The sequence below is a fragment of the Sprattus sprattus genome (assembly GCF_963457725.1).
Source record: "Sprattus sprattus genome assembly, chromosome: 6".
In the NCBI taxonomy this organism is placed as follows: Eukaryota; Metazoa; Chordata; class Actinopteri; order Clupeiformes; family Clupeidae; genus Sprattus; species Sprattus sprattus.
In genome coordinates this window covers 8,430,853-8,453,943 of record NC_137925.1, presented here as the reverse complement: position 1 = coordinate 8,453,943, position 23,091 = coordinate 8,430,853, and the positions used below count along the sequence as shown (strand labels likewise).

At 43.1% G+C, this 23,091-nt stretch overlaps 1 protein-coding gene across 1 annotated transcript; it reads right to left on the bottom strand.

The window, feature by feature from the left end:
- Positions 1-5,142: 5,142 nt before the first annotated feature.
- LOC308366594 (alpha-tectorin-like) lies at positions 5,143-21,640 on the bottom strand (the record flags this gene model as incomplete). Its single annotated transcript, XM_080840310.1, has 24 exons — positions 5,143-5,189; positions 5,440-5,542; positions 5,996-6,158; positions 6,441-6,686; positions 7,009-7,169; positions 7,377-7,561; positions 7,736-7,855; positions 8,827-9,095; positions 9,425-9,714; positions 9,835-10,023; positions 10,150-10,359; positions 10,469-10,665; positions 11,145-11,709; positions 12,010-12,608; positions 12,722-13,283; positions 13,400-13,983; positions 14,091-14,670; positions 14,795-14,941; positions 15,035-15,291; positions 15,766-15,919; positions 16,055-16,150; positions 16,332-16,610; positions 16,808-16,926; positions 21,631-21,640. 24 exons carry the CDS (start codon positions 21,638-21,640, stop codon positions 5,143-5,145), a joined length of 6,132 nt encoding a protein of 2,043 aa, XP_080696436.1.
- Between the last annotated feature and the right edge of the window lie 1,451 nt (positions 21,641-23,091).

Below are 23,091 nucleotides of genomic sequence, written 5' to 3'. Positions count from 1 at the left end.
GTTTCACCATGAAAGATACAGTCATGATTATTGAGTGTTTTCTCTCTCACACACACACACACTTCTCTTTCTGCTTTCTCTTTTTTATAAAACGTAAAATTCGCGGTTATGCCTTTAATAAGTGTGATTGAGTGTAGTGCCCTGATTAGAAACAGTTCTCTATGTCTGTTTGCCTTTGGGCCTGGTGGTCAACACGTACACACACACACACACACACACACACACACACACAACATCCAGATGACTAGCATTGGTTTGGTCACGCTTCTTTTGACACAAAACAAGGCTGTCACCGCCTGAGGAAAAGAAAGCTACTACTTAACCTGAATTTCAAACCTCCATCTCCACCTGTTAGGTGAAAATTCATTCAAGTTACCTCAGGACTCCAGAGTTGCATTTAAGTATATTTATTCAACAACACCAAGCTTGTCAGGCTCACCCACGCCCTGGCAGGCCAGAGAGAGAGAGAGAGACACCCCAGGCTCACTCCCAGACTGCAGCACACGAGAGAGAAGCAAAATTAAACACATCACACAAGGTTTATATAGAAAAAAGTTAGTGTTCTCTGACGCCAAAACACTTTGTCAGCCGGGAAAACCACTCGGTGGGTCCTAGGTCATACTATGCTTACTGTCATGCAAGGATGACAGTTTAACACAAGGTCGAAAGAAGAACAGTTTGACCCTTCTTATCACCTCTGACCCAAACATGCTCTGACACATACGCAGACTAAGTGGCGTTAAGATGTTCACATAATTTTAGGTGTTTTGACATTAGCTCTTAGCCCTTTTAGCCTGGCTCTTAGGCCCGTTCTATATGAAAGCTGGAGATATAATCTGGTTTATGATGTGAGTACCATATCCCACTAAATTAAGTAGTAATGGGATGAGTAGCGATCACCTAGGCCTACACATTAGGATGCTGTCGCTTTAAATAGATACGCGCCTGGGCTGTAGGGGAACGGTGGTGAACAGGTGAACGTACAAAAGGGAAGGGTTTTCTTTTCTTGGTGTGGTGGTGGTGGTGTTGTATGGGGTAGTGGTGGCCAGCAGTGCAGATGTGATTTTTGAACTGGGGGGGACGCTAACAGTGCCCGTGCTATCTGCGCCCCTGGTGGTGGCAAGCAAGATAATTCAATCTGATTGTAACCTAGGCAGCCAAAAGCCTACATTTATACACACAAGGTTTTTTTTGGCTGTATCATGTATGATTTTTATTTAAACCGTGAGCTTTCTCTGGCTGGAACGTTCAGAATCCGAGGTTAAGGATTAATCCATTCAACTGGCAAAGCGATAGAAGTGCGGTATTTTGGTTCCTATTTTTTAATCTCGTTGCAATGCATTGCTGTTTTGGAGTTTGAAGAACACTTTTGGGAGTATGTACACGGGACTGTTCTTGGTTCTAAAAGAAATCGAGGAAGCAGGCCGACACTGCGACCTATCAGGACATTTGGACATTTTAAGGACTTTACGTTTAATAGGCCTATAGAACATTTTTGTTATTTAAATAACCACACACTGAATATCAACGAACAGCACTGGCAGGATATGTAGGGTATTATGTCTGCGTATGTGTTTATGTTATGTTTATTTGGCCTATTGGCGTTAAATACAGATCACCTGATTTTAAGATAAGAAAGAAAGAAAGAGCGAAATTAAGCAAGTTTTTTTTTTGGATAAAAATAGAATTTGTTATAGCGTCAGCACCTAGTAATCTAAGGTGCTATGCACACGAAGTCTAGGGCCTCCGAATCGGATTTACTTTTCACACCAATCGAATCTTTTAATTTCGTAAATACGGAGGCTGGCAACGAGAGATTTGCGTAAACACGGAGGCAGAAGATTGCGGTGAACCGACTGTAGTACATACCTCACGCCTGTGGGTGGCGCTTTAGCGCTTTATTTACACAACTGAAAAAACGTGAAAAACCTAGAAGAAGAGACTCAAAAGCACGAGGTAAAGGAAGCAGCAAACGGATAAACAAATTACACAAGACATTCAAGCTCCAATTAACAACATTACATTATGATGGTTAATAAAATCAGTGGTCAGACTAAAGGATATGCGAAAATGAATTATTTTTTCTATTGATAATAAAGAGTTTGGAACAGTAACATGACATGTCTGTCATCCCATCTCCCATGATGCATTGCTCCGAGCATTTTACATACATTTATGAATAAAAAAGCAAATTAAATCGCTGGCCAATTTATATTTGTGGTCATGAAAGTTATGTTACGTCTGAATAAGAAGAATTAGATCAAGATAGGGGGCTAATCAAAAATCAGAAGACTGGGTTAATGTTAGTGAATTCGAGGCCCACCATGAGTGAGATTTTGAGGGAGAACAAGTTATTTATATACTGGTTGGAGATGGCGGAAAAGATCACGTGGGGCAGTGACGTCATCAGGTTGCGTGAAACCGTGCAGACGAACACCAGCCCCCGTACCGATTCAAATCTACTCACTTTCTACCCCGGACTGCGATCGTTGCAGAAACGAGGTGCGGAGAGAGAGTGTTCGTATGGATGATAGGGCTATCTGTATTAGCTATCCGTATCAGTTTGACAAACTAGGCTCCATGTAAACGACACTTAAGTTACACACACACAGAAACACAGAAAAGCCATGTTCCTGCTCACATAAGCACATGATTCATGCAAGGTAATTATAAATACAAGGCACTTGATTAATACATTCTTAAGTCATTAACAGTGTTTTGAAATGCATTCTATCATCACCCTTAAGTGCAACCATAACAAAGGCAAACTTGGCCTCCGATAGGTACATGTATGTGTGTGGGAGGCCACTGGCAGCCTGCCATCTGCTGGGAGAAAGAGGATCAACACTTTCTGTAGTTTAGATTGTAGAAACAATAAATGGTTTCCATTTCTGTTTCATAGAAAATAACTGTTGAAAGTCTAATGTTAATTTACAGTTATTGAGGTTCCGGCTCAGGTCTGTCTCTCTAGGGTTCCTTCCCATGTAGCCAAAAATGTGATGTGACTGCAGATCTTTGTGTGACATGCGGTAATCACCTACCTACGTGTGAAGTTCTTAGTACTGTCACCTGCAGAATTAACTGTATTTGTATTCGGATGGCATATGACCTGTAGTGGTCATAATCATTCCACCGTCACATTTCTGTTTGAAATGGAACTTTCCACTCAGTATTCTAATCGGCAACTAAACGTTTTGCTCCACGCACACGAGCCCAGGGCCTGAACCCCCTTAGGGCACAATGGCGACAAGGGCACATAAGGGGGGCGGTTCAGTGGACATCTTTGGTGTACTTTTGTGTATGTAGCTGGATATCAGCTGCATACCCTGTGATTAGCTGGAGAAGACCAAGCTGTAACAAGATACTTATAGACATATATAGTTATGAAGCTGCTATGCAGTCTGAATGATTCTAGTGTGAGACAGCCTATCGTAGATCTGTTTCTCAAGGCACTGCAGAGTGTACAACCAGGACTTTAAATCACTTAAAGGCATCGCACTGGATAAGACATCTAAAACGTAGTTCACGGTATGATTGACCCCCCTCACATTTAAGACACAAATCCCCATGCTTGTCTGCCAATGTTTATTGTATGTCAGGCCTGTAAATTGTCATCGATCATTGCCATGCATTGTCACCAGGGGGGGTCCTTCTCATTCTGATTTAGTTCTTTTATATGACAAACATCCATATTGTTGTTGGAAAGTTGAGCTGATTTAGAAAGTAATACTCTAAGAAATGTCAATCACAAATCCCTTCCCCTGACCTGGCCCACGGCCAACAGCATCTTAAGGCAATCATTCCATGTGCACTCAGTAAGTAGTTATTTGATGCTTCTGCCGCCGATCCATTGTACAGTACATACCACTATTACTCTGGGTTATGCCTCTTTCTCATCTCTACTGTTTCCCACCTTTTCCTTTGGATTTTCCCACATTGGATAATCACAATGGAGCCATTTTAAAAAGCTTGAAATAAATCCCCCCTTTTATCTTTTTAATTCAGAAAGGCAGAAACCTCTCAGCAATCATATTTCACAATGTGTGAAAAATGTGTCTCATTAAATAAACCAACCAATCAGTCAGCTGGTCTGACCGGTTTTCTATCTGTCCATCCATCCGTCAGTCCTTCCACTATTCCCATTAATGACACTTCACTGGGTGTCACTACATTACATCATAAAGACACTGAATCCAACCGTTCATACTTGTCCCCTGTGAGAACACTGTTGAATCAAACATTATATTTTCAATACACACATAGGGCCATAAGGTACATCAGTGTCATGCACCATTTGTATCCTCTTTATTTATTTGAAATTTCCCCCAAACCACCATGAAAGGACGTTTTTCAATCAGCAATACACCATGCTCAGCAAGGAAGTAGTATAGCTTGTCAAGAAAATGGTTAATATTAAAGACATATATTTGCAAGTGCAGATCATTTTAGATGTAGCTGGTATGGCTAGACGCGTCTGATATGAACACAGTTAATGTAGGTCTTTCCTGAACCAGGTGATTGTCTAAGTATGTTCTCACAGCAATGAATATCAATCAGCAGGACACCGTGCTCTCCTGTATGTTACCACAGAAGGGAAATGGTGCAGCACTGTCAGATCATCTCAGAGATGACCGTCATTGAGGCAAATGGTTAATATTTAAAGAAATATGCCATATTGTAAGTAAAGGTTCAGATGTAGCCAGTATGGCTGGAAATGTTATTTTGCAGTGATCGTCTGGCTGTGTTCTGTGCTATGAATGCTTTGAATGTGGGTTTGTCATAACCAGGTGATTGGGTAGCTGTGTTCTATGAATGCTGTGAATGTTGGCTTGTTAGAGCCAGGTGATTGGGTAGCTGTGTTCTATGAATGCTGTGAATGTTGGCTTGTCATAACCAGGTGATTGTGTAGCTGTGTTCTATGAATGCTGTGAATGTTGGCTTGTCATAACCAGGTGATTGTGTAGCTGTGTTCTATGAATGCTGTGAATGTTGGCTTGTCAATGCCAGGTGATTGTGTAGCTGTGTTCTATGAATGCTGTGAGTGTGGGTTTGTCATAACCAGGTGATTGTGTAGCTGTGTTCTGCTCTAGATGAGAGGAGTGAGCGTGAGAGCAGAGAGGAACAAGACTATCAGAGATGCAGTCAGACCCGAGGCTTCACAGGGTTTGGGACAATCATGTCTCTCCCATCTGGAAAAGAAACACAAATGAGATGACAGAATTCATTTGGATTCAAGGGAACAATTTGAGACCACAGTAAGTGAATGTGGGATGGGCAGATTTATAATCTAGGGTTAGGTAGGTAACAACTCCTAACAGCACTAAATACAAAAGATCAAAACGCCTGCACACACACACACACACACACACACACACTCTCAAACACACAGACATTTGACAACTAGCTGGGTTTAGTCAGTGTTGAATTCTCCATGTGTACCTGCTCTGCCACTGGCCCAAACCAGAGGCCCCAGTGAGATGGAGGCGCTGTCATGGAAATCAACAGAGCGGCGCTTCCTCTGGGGGTAACCTGGGTAACAGTGCTGTAAACAGGAAGAGAAAAGGAACAGAATAGTTTTCTTTTTAACATTTGCTCCTAATCTGACAAACCTTCAGCGAAGCTGTATTTCATTAAAACATCTGTGACTAACATATTAGGCTACAATGGGGGCGGACTGGCCGACGGGGTTTGGGCCGGTCCAATACCGGGCCACCTTAGGGGCTTTACTAATTTATATAGGGTGCAGCAGGTGCGATTGCACCTGGGCCCGTGGGTCTTGTAGGCCAGTAGTCGTGGGCCATAGACATACTTACGTCAATCTGAAGGCAGAATATGTGGGGGAGGGGGCGTGGCGGCAGTTATAAACATGAAACTACGTTACGCCACTGCTCCCAGGCCACTTTTTTCTCCCATAGTCCGCCCATGGGCAACAATTATAGCCAAACATTGCCATTACTCTGCTAGCCAGATTCCCACCTAGATGTGGTGAACTTACGGCTGTGCAGTCGTTGTTCGCCACCAAGCACAGGTGGATGCTGCAGTGCAGGTAAACCTTGGAGTTGTTTGCAGTGAAGGTGAACATCCTGAAGGAGAAACGACCTGATGTGCTGACGCCATTCTGAAGCATCTCCACTGTGCGGTCATTGGGGTTGGGGCACCTAAAGGGCGAATAAGATATGGCAAAAGAGACAGTGAGGACAAAAGGTACTTATGAACAATGGAATAAACCCACACGATGAGCAACAGAAAAAAGGTTGAACAAATAAGGACTCAAATTATGATGATGATAAGCAAGTGTGATAGTGTGGTAGGGTAAATAGCATGTGTTTTATATGTTATAGGAGCTCTATGTCCCTTATTCATTAAGGCACGTGTGATAGTCTGGTAATAAGGTATGTAAGAGGGAAGAGTGGGTGTATTGGTGCGTTGGTACAAATTACTCGTTTCTGATGAGGTCCCAACGGATGTGGTAGTCTGCCTGATTGACAGGAGTGGCCCAGCAGGAGTCCATCACCATGGCAATCTGGCGGTTGTCCACTCCGTCCACGCGGACGGCAACGTACATCCGCTGGTTCACCACCACATTCACCATCCCAGAGAACGCATGAGAGAATCCTGCATCTTCATAGGGAATCATTCGGACACGGTAGGTTCCTTGACCTCCTGGTAACTTCTTAGTCACAACGCTGTAGAATTAAACACAAAATGTTTTTTTCCAGTTCATTTTCAAACAGACAGAAAGCTTAGGCTTTGATAATAGTGGTAGTTCCTCTATGAGGGGCTTTAATTTGGAAGGAGTAGTTGATGCACTGTGTTTGTGTTTTTAATATTTAGACTCCTATCTGGATGGGGGCACTGTGTTTTAGGAGTGAGGAATAGTAGAATTCAGTCTCCATGAACTAATCACTGGTTTATACATAATGTATTGGGTTTGGTCAGTGGAGAAAGGCACTGCAAACTAACCAAGAAAAAGTGAGTCAAAAGTGCAGACATAATGGCAAAACCAACCTCTCCAGGGGGTTGATGTCCACGTCCATGGAGAGTGCCTGAGTGAGGGGGTAGACACAGCAGAAGAGCAGTTCTATCCGTCTCTCTCGGCTGATGGTGCCACCGACTGAGTTGGCCTCCCCCTGGATTAAGTTCTCATAGATGAAGTGGGTGCTGTTGCTCTGTTGGGCAACAGACAGCACATACAGGGGTCAATATCTTAGAAACCAACAATTGTTTCATCCATATTCTGCTGTGAATCCTGAGTAAACATATTTAAAATGGTTGGGGCTTTGCCATTTTGGCTTGCTCAAAGCTTAACACTTCAAGCCAATACTACTCTAAAGAATAGTTTATTTTGTAAATCTTTGGTGTAGAAGCTGTTGTACCCTAAGAGTGGTTCCACAAGTGTGGTTCTCATTGTCGAAGAGGAACTCCACTCTGCCATCTTGGAGTGTGCCGTTGCAGCTGGGGTCGTTGAGGTGGAGGGCGACAGCAGAGAAGCCTTCTTCAAACAGCTGGCAGCGAGACAGAGACATGGTGCCTGTGCTGCTGGAACAGTACTCCACAGAGTCTGAGAAACAGGGAAGGAGAGAGAAAGGTGGAAAGACGTGAATAAGGTGAGGGGAAGAGTGATATGGGAAAATAAAGAAGGAGAAATATAATACACTTCTATCCAACAACTAGTAATATTAATAGCAGTAGTACCATTAATAATAACAACGTCGGTAGTCATATTAGACCTTACCATAGGACTCGGCATGAGGTCTCGGGTGATCCTCATTGCAGAAGCAGCCGTAGACTCCATCTTTCTGGCCACACCACTCATCCTCAGTGCAGTCCAGCTCTTCACAGGGGTCATAAAGAGCTGCTCAAAAACATGGCAAATCCAGATGTATTCGTAGAATTAATTCAAATAGGCATAGGAAGAAACAAGCAGGGTAAAATATGATTGGTGAACAAACCTGGATGTGTCAGTAGACCACTAATTGTAACACTAAAGTAGGAAAGTCAATTTAATAGGCAGAATAAACCAAATCTGCACTAAGTACTGTACTGCAGGTCATGCAGATATTGTTATGGCTAAGGCTAAGCAAACAGTCGGTACAATAATTATCTGTGGTAGATTTTGATTTATGACTGTTTTCAATCACAATACAAAGCACTCCCTTCACTTGCTTTATTACAAAAGAATATATTCCTATCTGCTACGTGGTTTACCTGCGAAGACTACCCATGAAATTAGGCATTAACAACATTTGCATTGTTATTTGCTGGCTGAACTACTGCAGACATCACATTGTGTCCGTCACAAATCAAAGAGGATTCCAAAGACGACTGGACAGTCACAGAACTCGAGGCTGTTGCGCGTGCGGGGTTTGGTAGCTGTATAATTACTGTATAATTTCTCTACTAAGGTAATAATAATAATAATAATAATACATTTTATTTGTATTGCACTTTACATCATACAGGTAAGATATATTGTATTTGTATTTTCTATTTCCTAGCATGACAGGCAAATCATAAATAGCTGAATATCACGTGTATGTAAGTGAAGTAGCTACCACTTTCTGTGCCCCAGAAGAGGAAATAACTTCCTGAGGTGCTGCCTTAATAAATGCTAACATTAATGGCATTAGTAATTCATCACTCTCTGCAGGTGATCATAGTACCTCCACAGCTTTAACATGCTGTTAGACCTCCTGGGGATGATAATAATTTTATTGACTTAATACATCTATTGCTTTTAATTTTCCAACAAAAAGGTAGGAAATTAAAATATCACTGAGGTAGGCAAGGCAGGTAATGAAAATTATGTCCACTAGATGTACTCACAGCAATGCAATGCAGAACGCCATTCTGTTATTTGGATCCCCAGCACAGTGCAAGCCGTCTCATAGGCCTCCACCGCTGAGCACAGCATGCCATTGGCTGGTGTGTAGGCACAGAGATCATACACGCAGGAAGTGAGGTATGCCTGTGGGTCAACATGCAGGTGGCATTGCCGGAACGGGCCGCTGCTGTTGGTGATGATGCTGCACAGATCTGTGTATTCTGTTCTGAAGAGACACGTCCCGTCTCCAATCCGGTCACTGGCTCCACATCTAGGGAAGATCAGAAGAAGAACATGATCCACAATGCAGTTTGGGAGGTACTGAAAGAAATCAGTATCAGACATGTTGCAAGTTTGAATGTTAAAAGTGCAAATGGCTGCTTTGTCAAGACACAATAACTTACATTTCATAATAAGGATTTTTCACTTTTTAATTAAAAGTAAACTGGAAAACTGATTAAAAGGCCTGTGTGCCTAATGGTCTTTGATAAAGTCTGGATAATTTTGAGCATGCAGTTTACATATTGTCTGCCATTTAATCCCCCAGTTTGAAAGTGTAGCCCAATACATTTTTGAACTTCTCACACAAATCATACTCACCCAGGACTGCTTGCACCTGATTTCCAACTTTGGCCAAATTGCCTGTCAGTCTGGGCCAGAGTGCCATTGGGAAGAACCTTGTCGTCTGCTGGGTTGTTATTGTGATTACCACACATCCCACACACAGATTGATGATAATTTGGACTCAGTCTGACTAGAAGTCTACTACGACCATCAAACTGGACCACCAGCTCCCCTGAGGCATTCACAAACACAAATCCAGACTCCCGAGTCAACTGTGCCAGGGAGCCAATCTGAATGCTGTTTGCATTGTTGTCTTGACCATCAATCTGATAACAAAGGGGAGACAGCTACAGTGAGGTGGGACAGAAGTGTTTGCATTATGTACTGAACTACAAGAACATCCTCACTAAGGAGACTCTTCATGTGCACTGTTCTGTGAGAGGTACCTTGACTCTCCTGTTCTGCCCAATAGTGATGTGGCTTTGTACTCCTCCATGAGAGAGCCACACATCCACAGTGGACACAAATGACACAATTAAGTTGCCACGGTGACTATTAGTGGCTACTACGCGGAAGGTCAAGGCGTCATCACTCATGTTGCCACAGGTGTGGGTAATCTCATAAGCACAGGTGCCCTGGAGATGGGAATGGAAAAACATGATTTTGTACGAAGTTCAAACACACTCATCTGGAAACAAGTCTCTTTGAATCAGGACCTCTCTTTCGGTTGGATTTTTAGATTTCTTTACTCTCTATCCTACCTGAAAGTGAGCCACAGCTCCATCGAAGGTGATGTAGTGAGGGTCTCCCCAGACTGTGCAGGTTGATAGGTGACCATAGCAACCCCGGCGGCCATCTCTGACAGAGCACTCCTGAGTTGGGGGGCAAGAGGACTGGGTGCAGCGGAGGTCATTTTGGGCAAAACACTCACAGCGCTGAGAGCAGGTTTGTGTCCAGAACTGTTCCCCGATCTGACAACACAAGAGAGCAACACTGACATGAAAAATACCTGCTAGAAGACATAATGTTATATTGTTATGTGCTCCTTAAAATGACTGCATATGTACAATTTGACCTGACCTCAAAGTAGAAGCCGTCATAAAGACAGCCACACTGTTCCACAGGGACACAGCGCCCCCCGCTCCTCACAAATCCATCATCACAGAAACAGCCCTCAGCACAGGTCCTGTCACAGCTGGCATCGATGCTGCTGGCACAGGTGTGCCCACACTCTGTGCCACACAGGTCGTAGTGGCTATTTTCTGGACACTCCATTTCTGTTGATGTGTGTAATGGCTTTGTTACTTTTTAAACATTTTAATCAACACTGCAGCTGCAAAGCTGAAAGATGGAGGACGTGATTCTAACCAACACTGCAGGTGAAGTACATGATTCAAATCCAATTCACATTTAGTCAAATTTCCCATAATGCACCTCAGGGCCCTCTACCTGGCCATTCTGTGTGTGCACTCAATCAACTCTTGAGTTCACACATAGTCCTGGCTCTGTAAACTGGGAACAAACCTAGTGGCTCAGACCAACCAATAAACCATTTCAACCAATCAACATGTGGCTTTAGTTACATGGGAGGGAGGGGTGTAATATGATGAACTGAAATATCAACAACCTAACAAACTACCGATTGTTTCTTGAATAGACATTTGAAATGCATAGTTTTGATTTTTTTTCTGGTAAGATGCAAAAGATTGAAACAGCAAAAAGTGCATTGAGTTTGATCCAGGTCCTGGAAACTTACGGCAGGTGCTATTTTGCCGCCAGGGGTAGATGATGACATTTGCAGTTTGGCATGCGCTGACATATGCTTCCATCGAACGGCACAGGACATCGTTTCTGCCCCCAGACAGGCACACGTCAAAGACACAGTCATTAAAGAATGGCTGGGGGTCCACGTGGGCATGGCAGAAGCTCAGTGGTCCATTGCTAGCGCTGAGTAGCTCACACTGGGCACGGGCTCCTGAGTCATCTTGGCACACTGGGCAGGAGTTTCCACATCCTCCAGTGCAGGGCAGGCCGTCATCAACCTTCCAGTAGTCTCCAAAATCAGAAGCAGAGAGGGCCAGAGAACCAGAACCCTCTTCCTGGACAGTAAAGTCGTCACCCTGTAGGCCGTTGAAGTTTCCACACAGGCCACATGTGACACCACTGTAGTTTGATGGCACTGTGATGTCCAACACCCACCGGCCATCATAACTGACAGTCAGACCAAAGTCTGTTTTCACAAACGTGTGCAGTCCATTGGCATAGACAGACACTCTGCCCCCATCAAGAAGGATTGGCAGGTTTCTTGTCTCCCCATTCACCTGAAGTCAGAGTAACGTTTTTGTGAGAGGATTTCATGTCTTTGTCTATAATTGCATTTGAATAGAATTATATGACAAGCAGAGACTAATCTTATCTAATAACTAACTAATGTTATTTCAGCATTAATAACTAATGTTATCACAACAAATAAGAAAGCATGAGGAAATATAATGACTTTTCATTTTTATATTGATGGCTTCAACAAACTAGTTCTTAACAGATCTTTCAAAAATGACTGTTCCACCATGATGGAATGAGAATGAAGATCATCTAAAAAATACTTTGAATTCAACCCTTACCTGCACAGTCCACCGATTGTCTTTTGAGATGTACACCAGATGTCCAGACACATTGACGTAAACTGCCACAGTGATGGAGACCTGCAGGCCATTCCATGCCTCATTCCTGGCCTCCACCTGAAAGTGAGGTAGGCCTCGTGTTCCATTGCAAACTGTTGCCAGGACATAACGACATGTACCCTGGAAGTCAAAGCTGCGTCTGTCAAAGGAGATGTAGTGTGGGTCTCCAGAGGTCGAGCAGGTGGCTTCAGGTTTAGGATGGCAACCGTACTGTCCATCCACGACTCGACAAGAGTCCTGAGCACCACAAGTAGAGGCCATGCAATGCGACTGTCCGGTGATGCCATTACACTGGCACAGGAACTGGCACTCCTCACCATACCAGTAGCGCTCTCCACTCTGTCTATAGCGCCCGCCATGGTGGCAGCCACAACCTGTGGGTGGCACACAACGATCCCCACTCAGGAGGAACCCATCATTACACTGGCACCCCTCCTGACACTGCTGAGTACACAGGAAGGGGAAAGACAGGCTTGGGCAGGAGACTGGGCAGGATGTTCCACATGGCTCATAATGGCTGCTGGGTGGGCAGGTTACCTCTATAAAGAGGAATCAAAGGTCAGTTCAATTTCAAAAGAACCCTTTTGCTATTTACATATTTGACAAAGTCAGGATTAACAGAGGTGATTGAAAAGACCTGTCGTTCTCTTACCACAGTTAGTGATGTTCCTCCATTCCCCTACTGTGATGCCACTCTGTTGGCAAAGCAGGGTGTAGCCGCGCAGTGCCTCGCACAGTGCCTCTTGAGTACCACGTGTTCTCGCTAGAGCCTGGACACAGTCTTCAATCCGTCCCGAGGGGTTCAGCCTTGCTTGGCACTGGCTAAAAGGCCCCTGTGCCCATCCCATGATGCCACAGAGCTCCCTGAACTGGCTAGTGTTCTGGTAGTGTCCTGGTTCCAAGACCTGAGGTTCCACACAGAATGCTGACAGGGAGCCATCTCTCCAGCTGTCCCCAAACTGCTGTGAGTCGTAGATGGGAACTCCAGTGGGGGAGAGGAAGTCGTCACGAAGATCTCCATTTAGATTCCCACACAGGCCTCCTAGAGTGCCGTTGTAGTTGCCAGGAGCGGTAATGCGGATGACATGTGGCCAGTCAGCTCTCACCAGCACTCCGAAGTTGGTCTCTATGACAACACCTTGTACACTGCTGTGGTAGATGCGAATATGACCCGAGCTGACACTAAAAGGAATGCCCACTGTTTGCCCATCCACCTAATGAGAGAACATTAGTTTTATGTTTACAGATGAATATCACGGTATTGCAAACTGTTTTCTGTGTCAAGCTCGGTAGTTAGACATGTCTGTGTATAAGTATGTAAACAACTTACCTTTGTTGTGGCTCCTTCCCCCATCTCCACAGAAACTTGTGTTCCTTCTGCTTCAAACTTCAGGTGTCTGGCAAATTCTCTAAGGCCTGTGGGAACTTTCTCGACACTTATTTGAAAATGAGGTAATTGTGATTGTCCCCTGACTTTAGCCAAAGTCAGACTACAGGCACCTGGGTAATGGAAGGTCTTTCCATCAAAGGTGCGATACGACCCGTAACCCTCCACCCAGCAGGTGGCGTAGCTGACAGGTCTGCAGCTCCGCACACCACCGTGGGCCCCACACACCTCCAGCTCACTGCAGCTGTGTGCCTGGCAGCTCATTGTCCCATGAGTACAGTGGCAGCGCCTCCCACAGTCCTGGTCTAGCACCACTGTCTCCCCAGCTGTATAGTACCGCCCCTCGAAGGTGCAGCCACAGTCACTCTGCAGAACACACTCCCCACCGCTTAGGACATAGCCAGCATTACAGATGCAGCTCTCCTGGTTGGGCAGTGGGCAATTCTGTGGAGAATTGGGGTTGCTGCAGGTTGCAGGGCATCCAGTTCCTTGAGACTCAAAGTGGCTGTTGGCTTGACAGGGGATTTCTACGGAAGGAAAAAATGGGTATGTTCAATGCCTGTATCAGACAATGCTTTCAACATGACTTGGTTACTGGATACACCATATTTTACATGAGAGAAGCAGCACTCACCACAGAATCCCTCTCTCCTCCACTGGCCCAACTGAATGCCCTCTTGTTGACACTGGGCAGCATACACGTTGAGTGCTTGGCAGAGGATGGGCTGGTAGCCGTCACCCACACACAGATCATACACACAGTTTTCTACAAAGCTCTGTGGAGATAGCATTGAGTGACAGGAAACAAACGGGCCAACATTATTGCTGAGGAGTCCACAGTGGGCAGTGTTTCCGTAAAGAGTCCTTTGGTTATCGGTGCAAGCAGCACAAGCCAGCCCTGCACATCGCACGTCCTGACAGCCTGGGTCAGTGTCCCCTGAGGCCTTCCAGCTGTTGGCAAACTCTACGTCTGAGCTCACAAGCTGCCCACCACGGGTTCGGAAGTCATCATGACGGTGGTGGTTGCCGTTGCCACACAGGCCACAGGTAGCGTTCTGGTACTCGTAGGGTACTGAGATTCTGACGTAGTGATAGGCATCGTAGGTGACCAGCAGGCCAAAGTCTGTACTGACAGCCACAGAGAAACCTGATTGGTAGACCTGGATGGCCCCATTCCGGAGGGTAAATGGGGTTGTCACAAAGCTACCGTTCACCTGAAGGAGAAAGTTACCATTTACACTTGGCTAAATGGAGAAGTACAGTTTGAGCTTAAATTTGTATATTTCGTGTCTGGAAAATGTTAGTATGTATTCATGTTATGAAGTATACTGTACTTACCAATGCTTGGTAATGATGGCCTTTGACCAGCTCAATTTCCTCACCGTAAACCCACACTCTTACAAGACGGGTCCATGACACACGTGTGCTGCCCCGATGCTCATTCTTCCCTTCAATACGGTAGTATGGCAGTCCATTGCCACAAGCCTGGTAGACGATTAAGTAAAAATAATAACATGTAAAGCTCCCAAACTAAAACCCAATTATTCCATCTTTTTAAAGGCAATAACTGAATCATACCTCGGAAAGTATGTACGTGCAGGTTCCCTGGAAATGGAAGACTTTCCCGTCAAAGGTGTAGTAGTGGGGGTCACCAGAGATGGTGCAGGTGCGTCGCTGAATATTCTGGCAGGAGTACTGGAAGGACGCTGGACGACACACCTGGGAAAAGGTGCAGGGCTGTATCTGGCACTGGAGGAGGCCTCCATTGACGCAGGTGCATCTTTGCTGACAGGTGGCATCTGTCCAGAAAGAGTCTCCAACCTGCACAGGTAGACCTAAGCGAGGTGTCTGCATTAGTTTTGGTTAGTTATTGCTTTGGTGTAGTTTCTGCAGGGTGGTCCATGCTGGGGCGAAGAACTACAAAGTACGCAGCCTGGTGGGATCGTGGGAACAACAGGTGTGTTTCTGCACCTCAGATGATCATAGACCAATTAAGCGAATTAAATGTGATACCAAAACTGATTGCCTTTAAAAAACAAACCTCATAGAGTGGCAAAATGTTGCATACTGTTTCTTTAAAATAATAATTCTTTATCATGTCTAAACGTATTCACTATTATAGTGTTTTATGAGCTTGGTGTGCCTGTGTACCGAGTGGCCATGTAGAAAACAAGATACAATTAATCTTCCGCAACTTTGATCACATGTATGCATGACTGTCATGTAGTAAGTTGCTGAAGGGAATGAGTTAGTTACTCCACTGGTCGAATAAAGAATGTAAGGGTGCTATAATCAATTTTTTTATTTACCATTATATTGGCAGTCTTGATGTCCATAATCAACACGGAAGGCCCAGCGACCTGGCCTGTTGACGTTGCTAGTGTGCCTTAAATTGGTGATGTTGCTCATGAAGGAGCCAGGGATTGAGAAATGATGTGTTGAGTTGATGGTGTCATAGCCAGCCTTACAAACAAGAAAGAGAGAGTTAAAACGAAAAGTACATCAATTTCTTTCTATACTATAATGTTACAGATCTGGGCCATTCTTGAGGGGAGGATTGAGAACCTCATTACATCTTGGCCTGTATGGTCTGCGTACCTGCACCTGACCCGGTGGTGCAGCAATGGCACCATAATTCATCAGAGCAAATGAGCCTTGAGCCCCGGAGATCAGGACCACTTGGAATGATGTTTCCTTGGATAATGAGACAAGAGTAGGATGTTGAAGTAATGATTGGAGTAATATTGAATAGATTTACTTTAAAATTATTTCAAAGCCAGTTCCATTACAAGTAATGCATCTTTTGTCCCAGACAGTACTTGTGATTACACTGATGAAGCTTCAGAACCATAATATGGGCAGAAAAAGTATTTACTGTTCCTGTGTTCGAGTAATATGCCACTTTGTCCCATGTTGCAACAAAGACCCAGGAGGCTGAGAAGCTTATTCCAGGGAAGTACTGGTTGATGTCTGTTGTAGCTTGCTGGAGGACACTGCCACTGGTGTACTGGCGGTAGGATATGGTGCCTTTAAGTCGATTGTCAATGTCTGTCCAGAACGGGGCAATCATGTTGCGGAGTGCATAAGCAGGAAACTGGTATGGAGTATATCTCCCCCATCCACTGTCAAAAGTGAGAAATCCGTTGTGGTTAACCTGCAACACCAATTGATTCATCAGTGAAGGAAAACTCAAATGAGCTACTAGATAGATAGAAAAGTTTTTAGTTGTCTGTGAATGATAAATGTTTGTTAGCCTTGTCCATAGCCTTTCCTGGATTCTTTCATCAGATATCGACACCTTAATTGTCACATACAGACTGATTATTATCTGAGCTGAACACATTTACTTACGTATGCCCAGGTTGATGTATAACCAAAATAGCGAAATGGTTGTAATATGTTAGTGGATGACCAGCCATCATCGACATGACCGGAATAAGAATCCCCTGATCCGAAGGGGTAAAATACACCTGGAGGAGTTGTGGAAAGTTAGACATCCATAGTCCTACAGCACATCATCTTGTACAGATATCCATGATGATTCGTGTTTTAAGTAAAGAAAAAGTTGTTTGTACTTTATACCACGTGAGCTGCCTGTAATAAATAACAAAGTTGTAATTAAACTAGCAGTAATAAAACTATGCTACTTAAAATAACTTGTTAATCATATACAAGAAGATGTGAAAACATTTGCATTCTCAACCAAAAGCCTTCATTCTTTTAGCATTCAGTATGTGGAAATGGTAGAGGTACAAGTAGGTGAAGAGAGCTGTCCCTGTAGCTGAGTGATTGATCTATGGCCTAATTCCTCAGTTTTTTTTTGTTTCTTTTAAATACTTTATCATCTGTATTATTATGTGATTTTCTTTGATCAGTTTTTTTGGTGGAATGACCATTTTAGATGTATCAGATGAACACATATATTTTAATAAGAGGACCGGATAAACAGTTGATGAAAAGTAGTTATTGCAACACTTTTTAAAAGGACATGATTGCCACATTTGTTGACTCAGCTGTGGTTCTTTAGGGATTTTAGAATATGTAATATAAGGCTAAAGCTGCAATAAGAAGTACTGTAAACTAGCAAGCTAACCTAAAAAGCATTCAAAACCCTTTGTAACACAAGCAACAGCACTGTTGGCACTGCGAAAATCTGGCATGCACGCTAATTGGTGTCAATACAGTTGGTCCTGTCGTGCTGTGAAAGTTTCCTAAACATGTGTGACCATTTTAGGGCCATAGAGCTAACAGGTGTAATTTTATCTTCCATAACTTTGATCAAATGTATATTTATTTCAATTAATATAAATGATTGGCGCCCCCCAGGGCTGTGTGCTTAGCCCTCTCCAGTTCTCCTTGTTCACCCACGACTGTGCAGCAATGCACAGCTCCAACCTCATCGTGAAGTTTGCTGATGACACAACCATCGTAGGCCTCATCACTAACAATGATGAGTCAGCCTACAGAGAGGAGGTTGACACCCTAACAACCTATTGTCAGGAAAATAACCTCTCTCTCAACATCAGTAAAACTAAGGAGATGATAGTGGACTTTAGGAGACGGCAGGGGGTGGAGCATACACCCCTTCACATCAACAGATCTGAAGTGGAAAAGGTCAGCTGCTTCAAGTTCCTCGGGGTCAACATCAGCAATGATCTCACCTGGTCTGCCCACACTGACAAGGTGGTCAAAGCTGCCCGGAAACGCCTCTTCTTCCTGAGGCGACTCAGGAAGTTTGGCATGAACCCAGACATCCTCACCAACTTCTATAGATGCACTATAGAAAGCATCTTGACTGGTAGCATCTCAGTGTGGTTTGGGAGCTGCACAGCCATGGACCGTAAGGCCCTACGCAGTGTGGTCAGATCCGAGTTTATCATCGGCAGGAAACTCCCTTCCCTTCAGGACATCTACCTCACACTGCCTCCGAAGAGCTGGCAGGATCCTAAAAGACTGTCACCACCCATCCTCCAGACTGTTCACCCTGTTGCCTTCTGGTAGAAGGTTCCGAAGTATCCGGTCTCGCACCCGCAGACTGGAGAACAGTTTCTACCCTAAGGCCATCAGACTCCTAAATGAACAATAATGAACAATAATGCACTCTCAACACTCGCCACTTTACTCCTTCACTGCTGTTTGCACTACATTTGCAATATTGCACCACCCACACACTTGAAGTGTCTTTGTCTCTGTGTCCAGGTTATTATGTGTATAATATGTTCAGTATAGCTAAAAATATCATGTAGGTATATTTATCTGTTTAGTATGTGTATTTATGTTTAGTATGTGTATTTATGTTTAGTATCTATATTGTATATTTATTGTTTATCTAGTAGGTCTACTACTACTACTTATATCATGTTGAAGTACTTATATGTTTATATGTTATGTCTTGGTATGTTATGGTAGTGTGGTATGGTGTCCTGTCCTAAGAATTTCAGTGCCCAGTCCAACTCTGTTGTTCTGTGTACCTGACAATAAAAAGACTTGACTTGACTTGATTTGCATGCATTAAACAAAATAGAGGTATAAGTCGGCAGAAAAATGTCAGCTATGTGGAGTACAGAAATCCCTATGAAATGTGCCAAACTGACCAGAGCCATGTCTTGAAAAAGACCCCCCTCCCCTTCTGTAAAAGAGTCTGAAACTTCATAGATTAATCCCCCATCTTAATGATTCATCTTCCACCAGAAAAAAAAGGGAATCCATGAATAGGAGGTCTACTTAAGAGGCTGTAAAATGTTACATACATTAGATCCAAGTTGTCATCATAAGGAGTCAAACTCCAGAGATAAAGAACATCAAAAAGATATAGTTAGCATTTGCACCCCCTACTGGTGGTAGTGGTGACTCCTTCTGGCACATACTGTATACTGCATCTTTATATAGGAAACTATTATTCAATCTTCAGATCGTAAAATTCAATTTGGATGGATGGAATGGAAGATAGCTCTGGCCAAATGCTGGTGAAGTTGATAAATCTGCTAGCAACGGTGGTTTTTTGTCATATCTGTTAGTAGAAATAAAATAAAGTGTTCATAATTATGTTTCCATTTGTGTATAATAACCTGTGACTATGAATCGTTGTGTTTTCGTTAGTTCAGAATGAGCTCTTTTTATCTCGGTAGGGACTGGGTCCTCTTCAGACTATTTTAATATCAATGTGGCTTTATCGTAGGTGTAAAGACAGAGGCTGATGTCAGAAGGCCTACGCAAGAGTTGGCAACTCAAGTTCATGAACCAAAAGTTAAAAGGTGATTTTTCAATGAGAAAGGGGGAAGAGCGGAGGCTTCGCCAGCAGCAAGACTGTGACGACCCTGCCTCTTTTGGTTGCTGGGCGAGCTACTTGTCTTTGTCAGTGTCTTTGTGTTACAGATGCCCAGCAGGTGAGGTCTGCTCATCCGTTATTGGGAACACCTGGGTCCGGAGTTCCCAATACCATTAGAGCACATCCCACTGGTTCCATGGCAGATTCAGAGAGAGAGAGAGAGAGAAAGGGAAAACCTTGCTCCCTACGCTCTGCTCACGCCATGGTCATCGTTACGTACTTATTAAGATACAACATTCCACCTACTGCCCTAGCATACATGCATACACGACAGCCTTACTGATTCACTGACTGCCACACATCACCGTCGTTTTGCCTGATAGTGTAATTGTAGTTGCTAATACACTAATAGTGTTTTTGGTATTAAAGCCGGACATGACAAAGACAAACAACTTTATTGTGGACACTGTGTGTGTGTGTGTGTGTGTGTGTGTGTAAGTGAATGAATATTAAATTAATAATTTTTTGGGAAAATGTTTTTAGTTGTTATTTTTCTTTATTAAAGTAAGACAAACTAAGAAAAGTCAGTCACACACAAAAGTGTGATTACTATAGTTACAAAAAATTAAAAACTAATTTCCATCTCTGGGTTATGGTCTCCTGAGAGACAGATAAACACACCTGTCAATCCGACTAACTGCTCAGACTATTCAGCAGATAAACACACCTGTCAATCCGACCAGCTGCCCAGACTATTCTGCAGATAAACACACCTGTCATTCCAACTAGCTGCTCAGACTATTCAGCAGATAAACACACCTGTCAATCCGACCAGCTGCCCAGGCTATTTAGCAGGTAGTTTGAACTAAACTATAGCTTTGTGTACTTTATGATAGTGTTTGTGCTAGGTTACAGTTTAGTTCAGTTAAAAGAAGAAACTATTGAAATTGTATCATGTGAATATTTGTAACTTCTATTGTAACTATTTAAGGACAGTATAAGTACTCTATTGTAACTATTTAAGGACAGTATTAGTGTCCAAAAGTGCAAACTTCTATTGTAACTATTTAAGGACAGTATAATTGTTCTATTGTAACTTCTATTGTAACTATTTAAGGACAGTATTAGTGTCCAAAGGTGCAACTTTTTACGTTAATTTCCAACCAAAAAGGAAAGGATAAAATTCAGAGAGATTGTTCTTGCATGATCAAATTTGAACATGGGTCATGCTCCTGTCTCCCTCTGTATGGCTTCATAGTGGACATGGTCACAGCAGGTAAAATGAGGTGGGGGTCATATCTGGGTCTGTGCCAGCAGGTGAGCATTTCTGTTATGTGTTTGTTCTCAGAGAACAAAGGAGGAGACAACCTGTGCAAGATAATTTTGCAGAAACACTTTCAACGGCAGTTTACTGTTTGGACTGTATCTATCCCATAATACAAGTTCATCTAGAAAGAATTATTGATGGCCAGTTCATAGGAGATACTTTGCTTCATTTAAAACTACCTTTCCAGATTGTGAGGAGATGTGAGGATGTTAATCATGTTGGCTGTTAGTTGTTAATTGTCTACTCTCTGGTATTACAGTGAAGTCTGTCAGAGAATCTGTCAGGCCAGAAAATTACCCCTGAAATGCCTATAGAGTTTGGACACTATCAGATTGTTCTTTCAAATTACTGTCTAGTTTTAAGAATAACATTATCTGTGTAGAGTGAATACAAGACTGTTCACTTGTCTTTTTACTTATTGTATTATTATTTGTTATAAAACACATGGTTCATGGTTCATGTCTTAATATGATCTTAAGGTGACTTATAGGGCTTAAGGCCTAAGTCAGAAAACAGAAAGAATTTGAAGGTGTGGCGTCATGCCATTCATTGCTGAATAATTCTGAATGAATTGCCTACCTTGTGCCATTGTGAATTCACCTGTCAAAAAAAAAGAAATAGAATGTTAGTTCAAGTAGAATGGCCCAAAGCAGTAAAAGTGATAATACATCCAGTATGTGTGCAGGAATCTGCCTGAACCGGCTTTAGGGGGTCTTACCCATCATCAGCATCGCCGCGGATAGCACACACAAACAGATGGCAAAGCCCATGGTGACTGCTGCACCTGGTCTCTCTCACAAGCAGGACAGGATCCTCTCCTCTCAGCTGCTGATATCTAAACAGCATGCAGCATCACATCCACAAACACAGCACAGAAGTATGCTTAGAGTAGTCATACACTACTTTAGGCTAGGAACGCTAACAAGGACCCACTCTTAGCTTGGAGGCATGTACACTAACATGTGGAATTGTCTAAACAAACAAAGCATTTATCAAGGTGTTAAAATACACATGAACTACTGTGCAGTTTTCTCACTAAAGGCTATTTTTTTTAAATAGTTATGTTATTGTTTTTTAAATCTTAAAAAACAAGTGTCTTTTGCTCAGATAAAATAATGAGAAAATTCCACTTACTGACAGAGGTACTGGCAGACCCAGGTAAGTATAACTGTAAGCATCAACTATCTTTATATTTCTGCTATTTTTTTGTCTATATCTCTACTTTTATCTCCTCCAACTCCTATAAAAAATCTTCATGAACCATTTGTTAAGTACTCGATGCCGACTTGCAAAGTCATTCTTATCTATTTATAGTTTAATTAGCGTTGAATCAAAACATGCACTTTCAAATTGTGAGATTTTGTCACCAACAATTTCACCTCTATAGTTATCAGATGTATAATTGAAGAATTTGCTCAAATGCACCTTACCAGTATTCAGGCTGAGGTTGTGCAGACTGTGACTAGCGCTCTGAGTTTCCTCTGGATCTCTGAGGTACAATTCTCCCCATCTCTTTTATAGATGACTTGGTTCCGAAAACAGGTTGGAGGTGGGGCATTACTTCACTCAGGTATGTTTTCTCCAAACCTGTTCACAAAAAAAGCATTCTTAGTTTTGTACGGCTTCCCGTAATCTCGTACAAAACATATCTTCCTTGATGCTTTGACAGGTGTCAAGAGTTGAGAATAACACCATTGAGCCCAGGATCCAGTGCACAGACAATAATAAAGGCCAGTTCAGCTATTACACTGCTGATTGATAAAGCAGTTGATTATGCCATGAAATAAGGAACGTTGCAGACATTTTGACACTTTGTCTTGCCTTCATAGGACAGATAAATGAATTTCAGTATGATTGACCTGCATTATGCCAATGGCAGTGAGCATTGCAGAAATCCGTTGATGAGGAGTGCCATGAATTCTGAAATCATGAAATCAGTTATCTGTTGATGAGGAGGGCCATGAGGTGAAGCCTCACTGACGCAGGCACAAGTCTCAGATATCCACTCAGAGAAAGACTGCTGCAGGAAGTGCTTAAGAG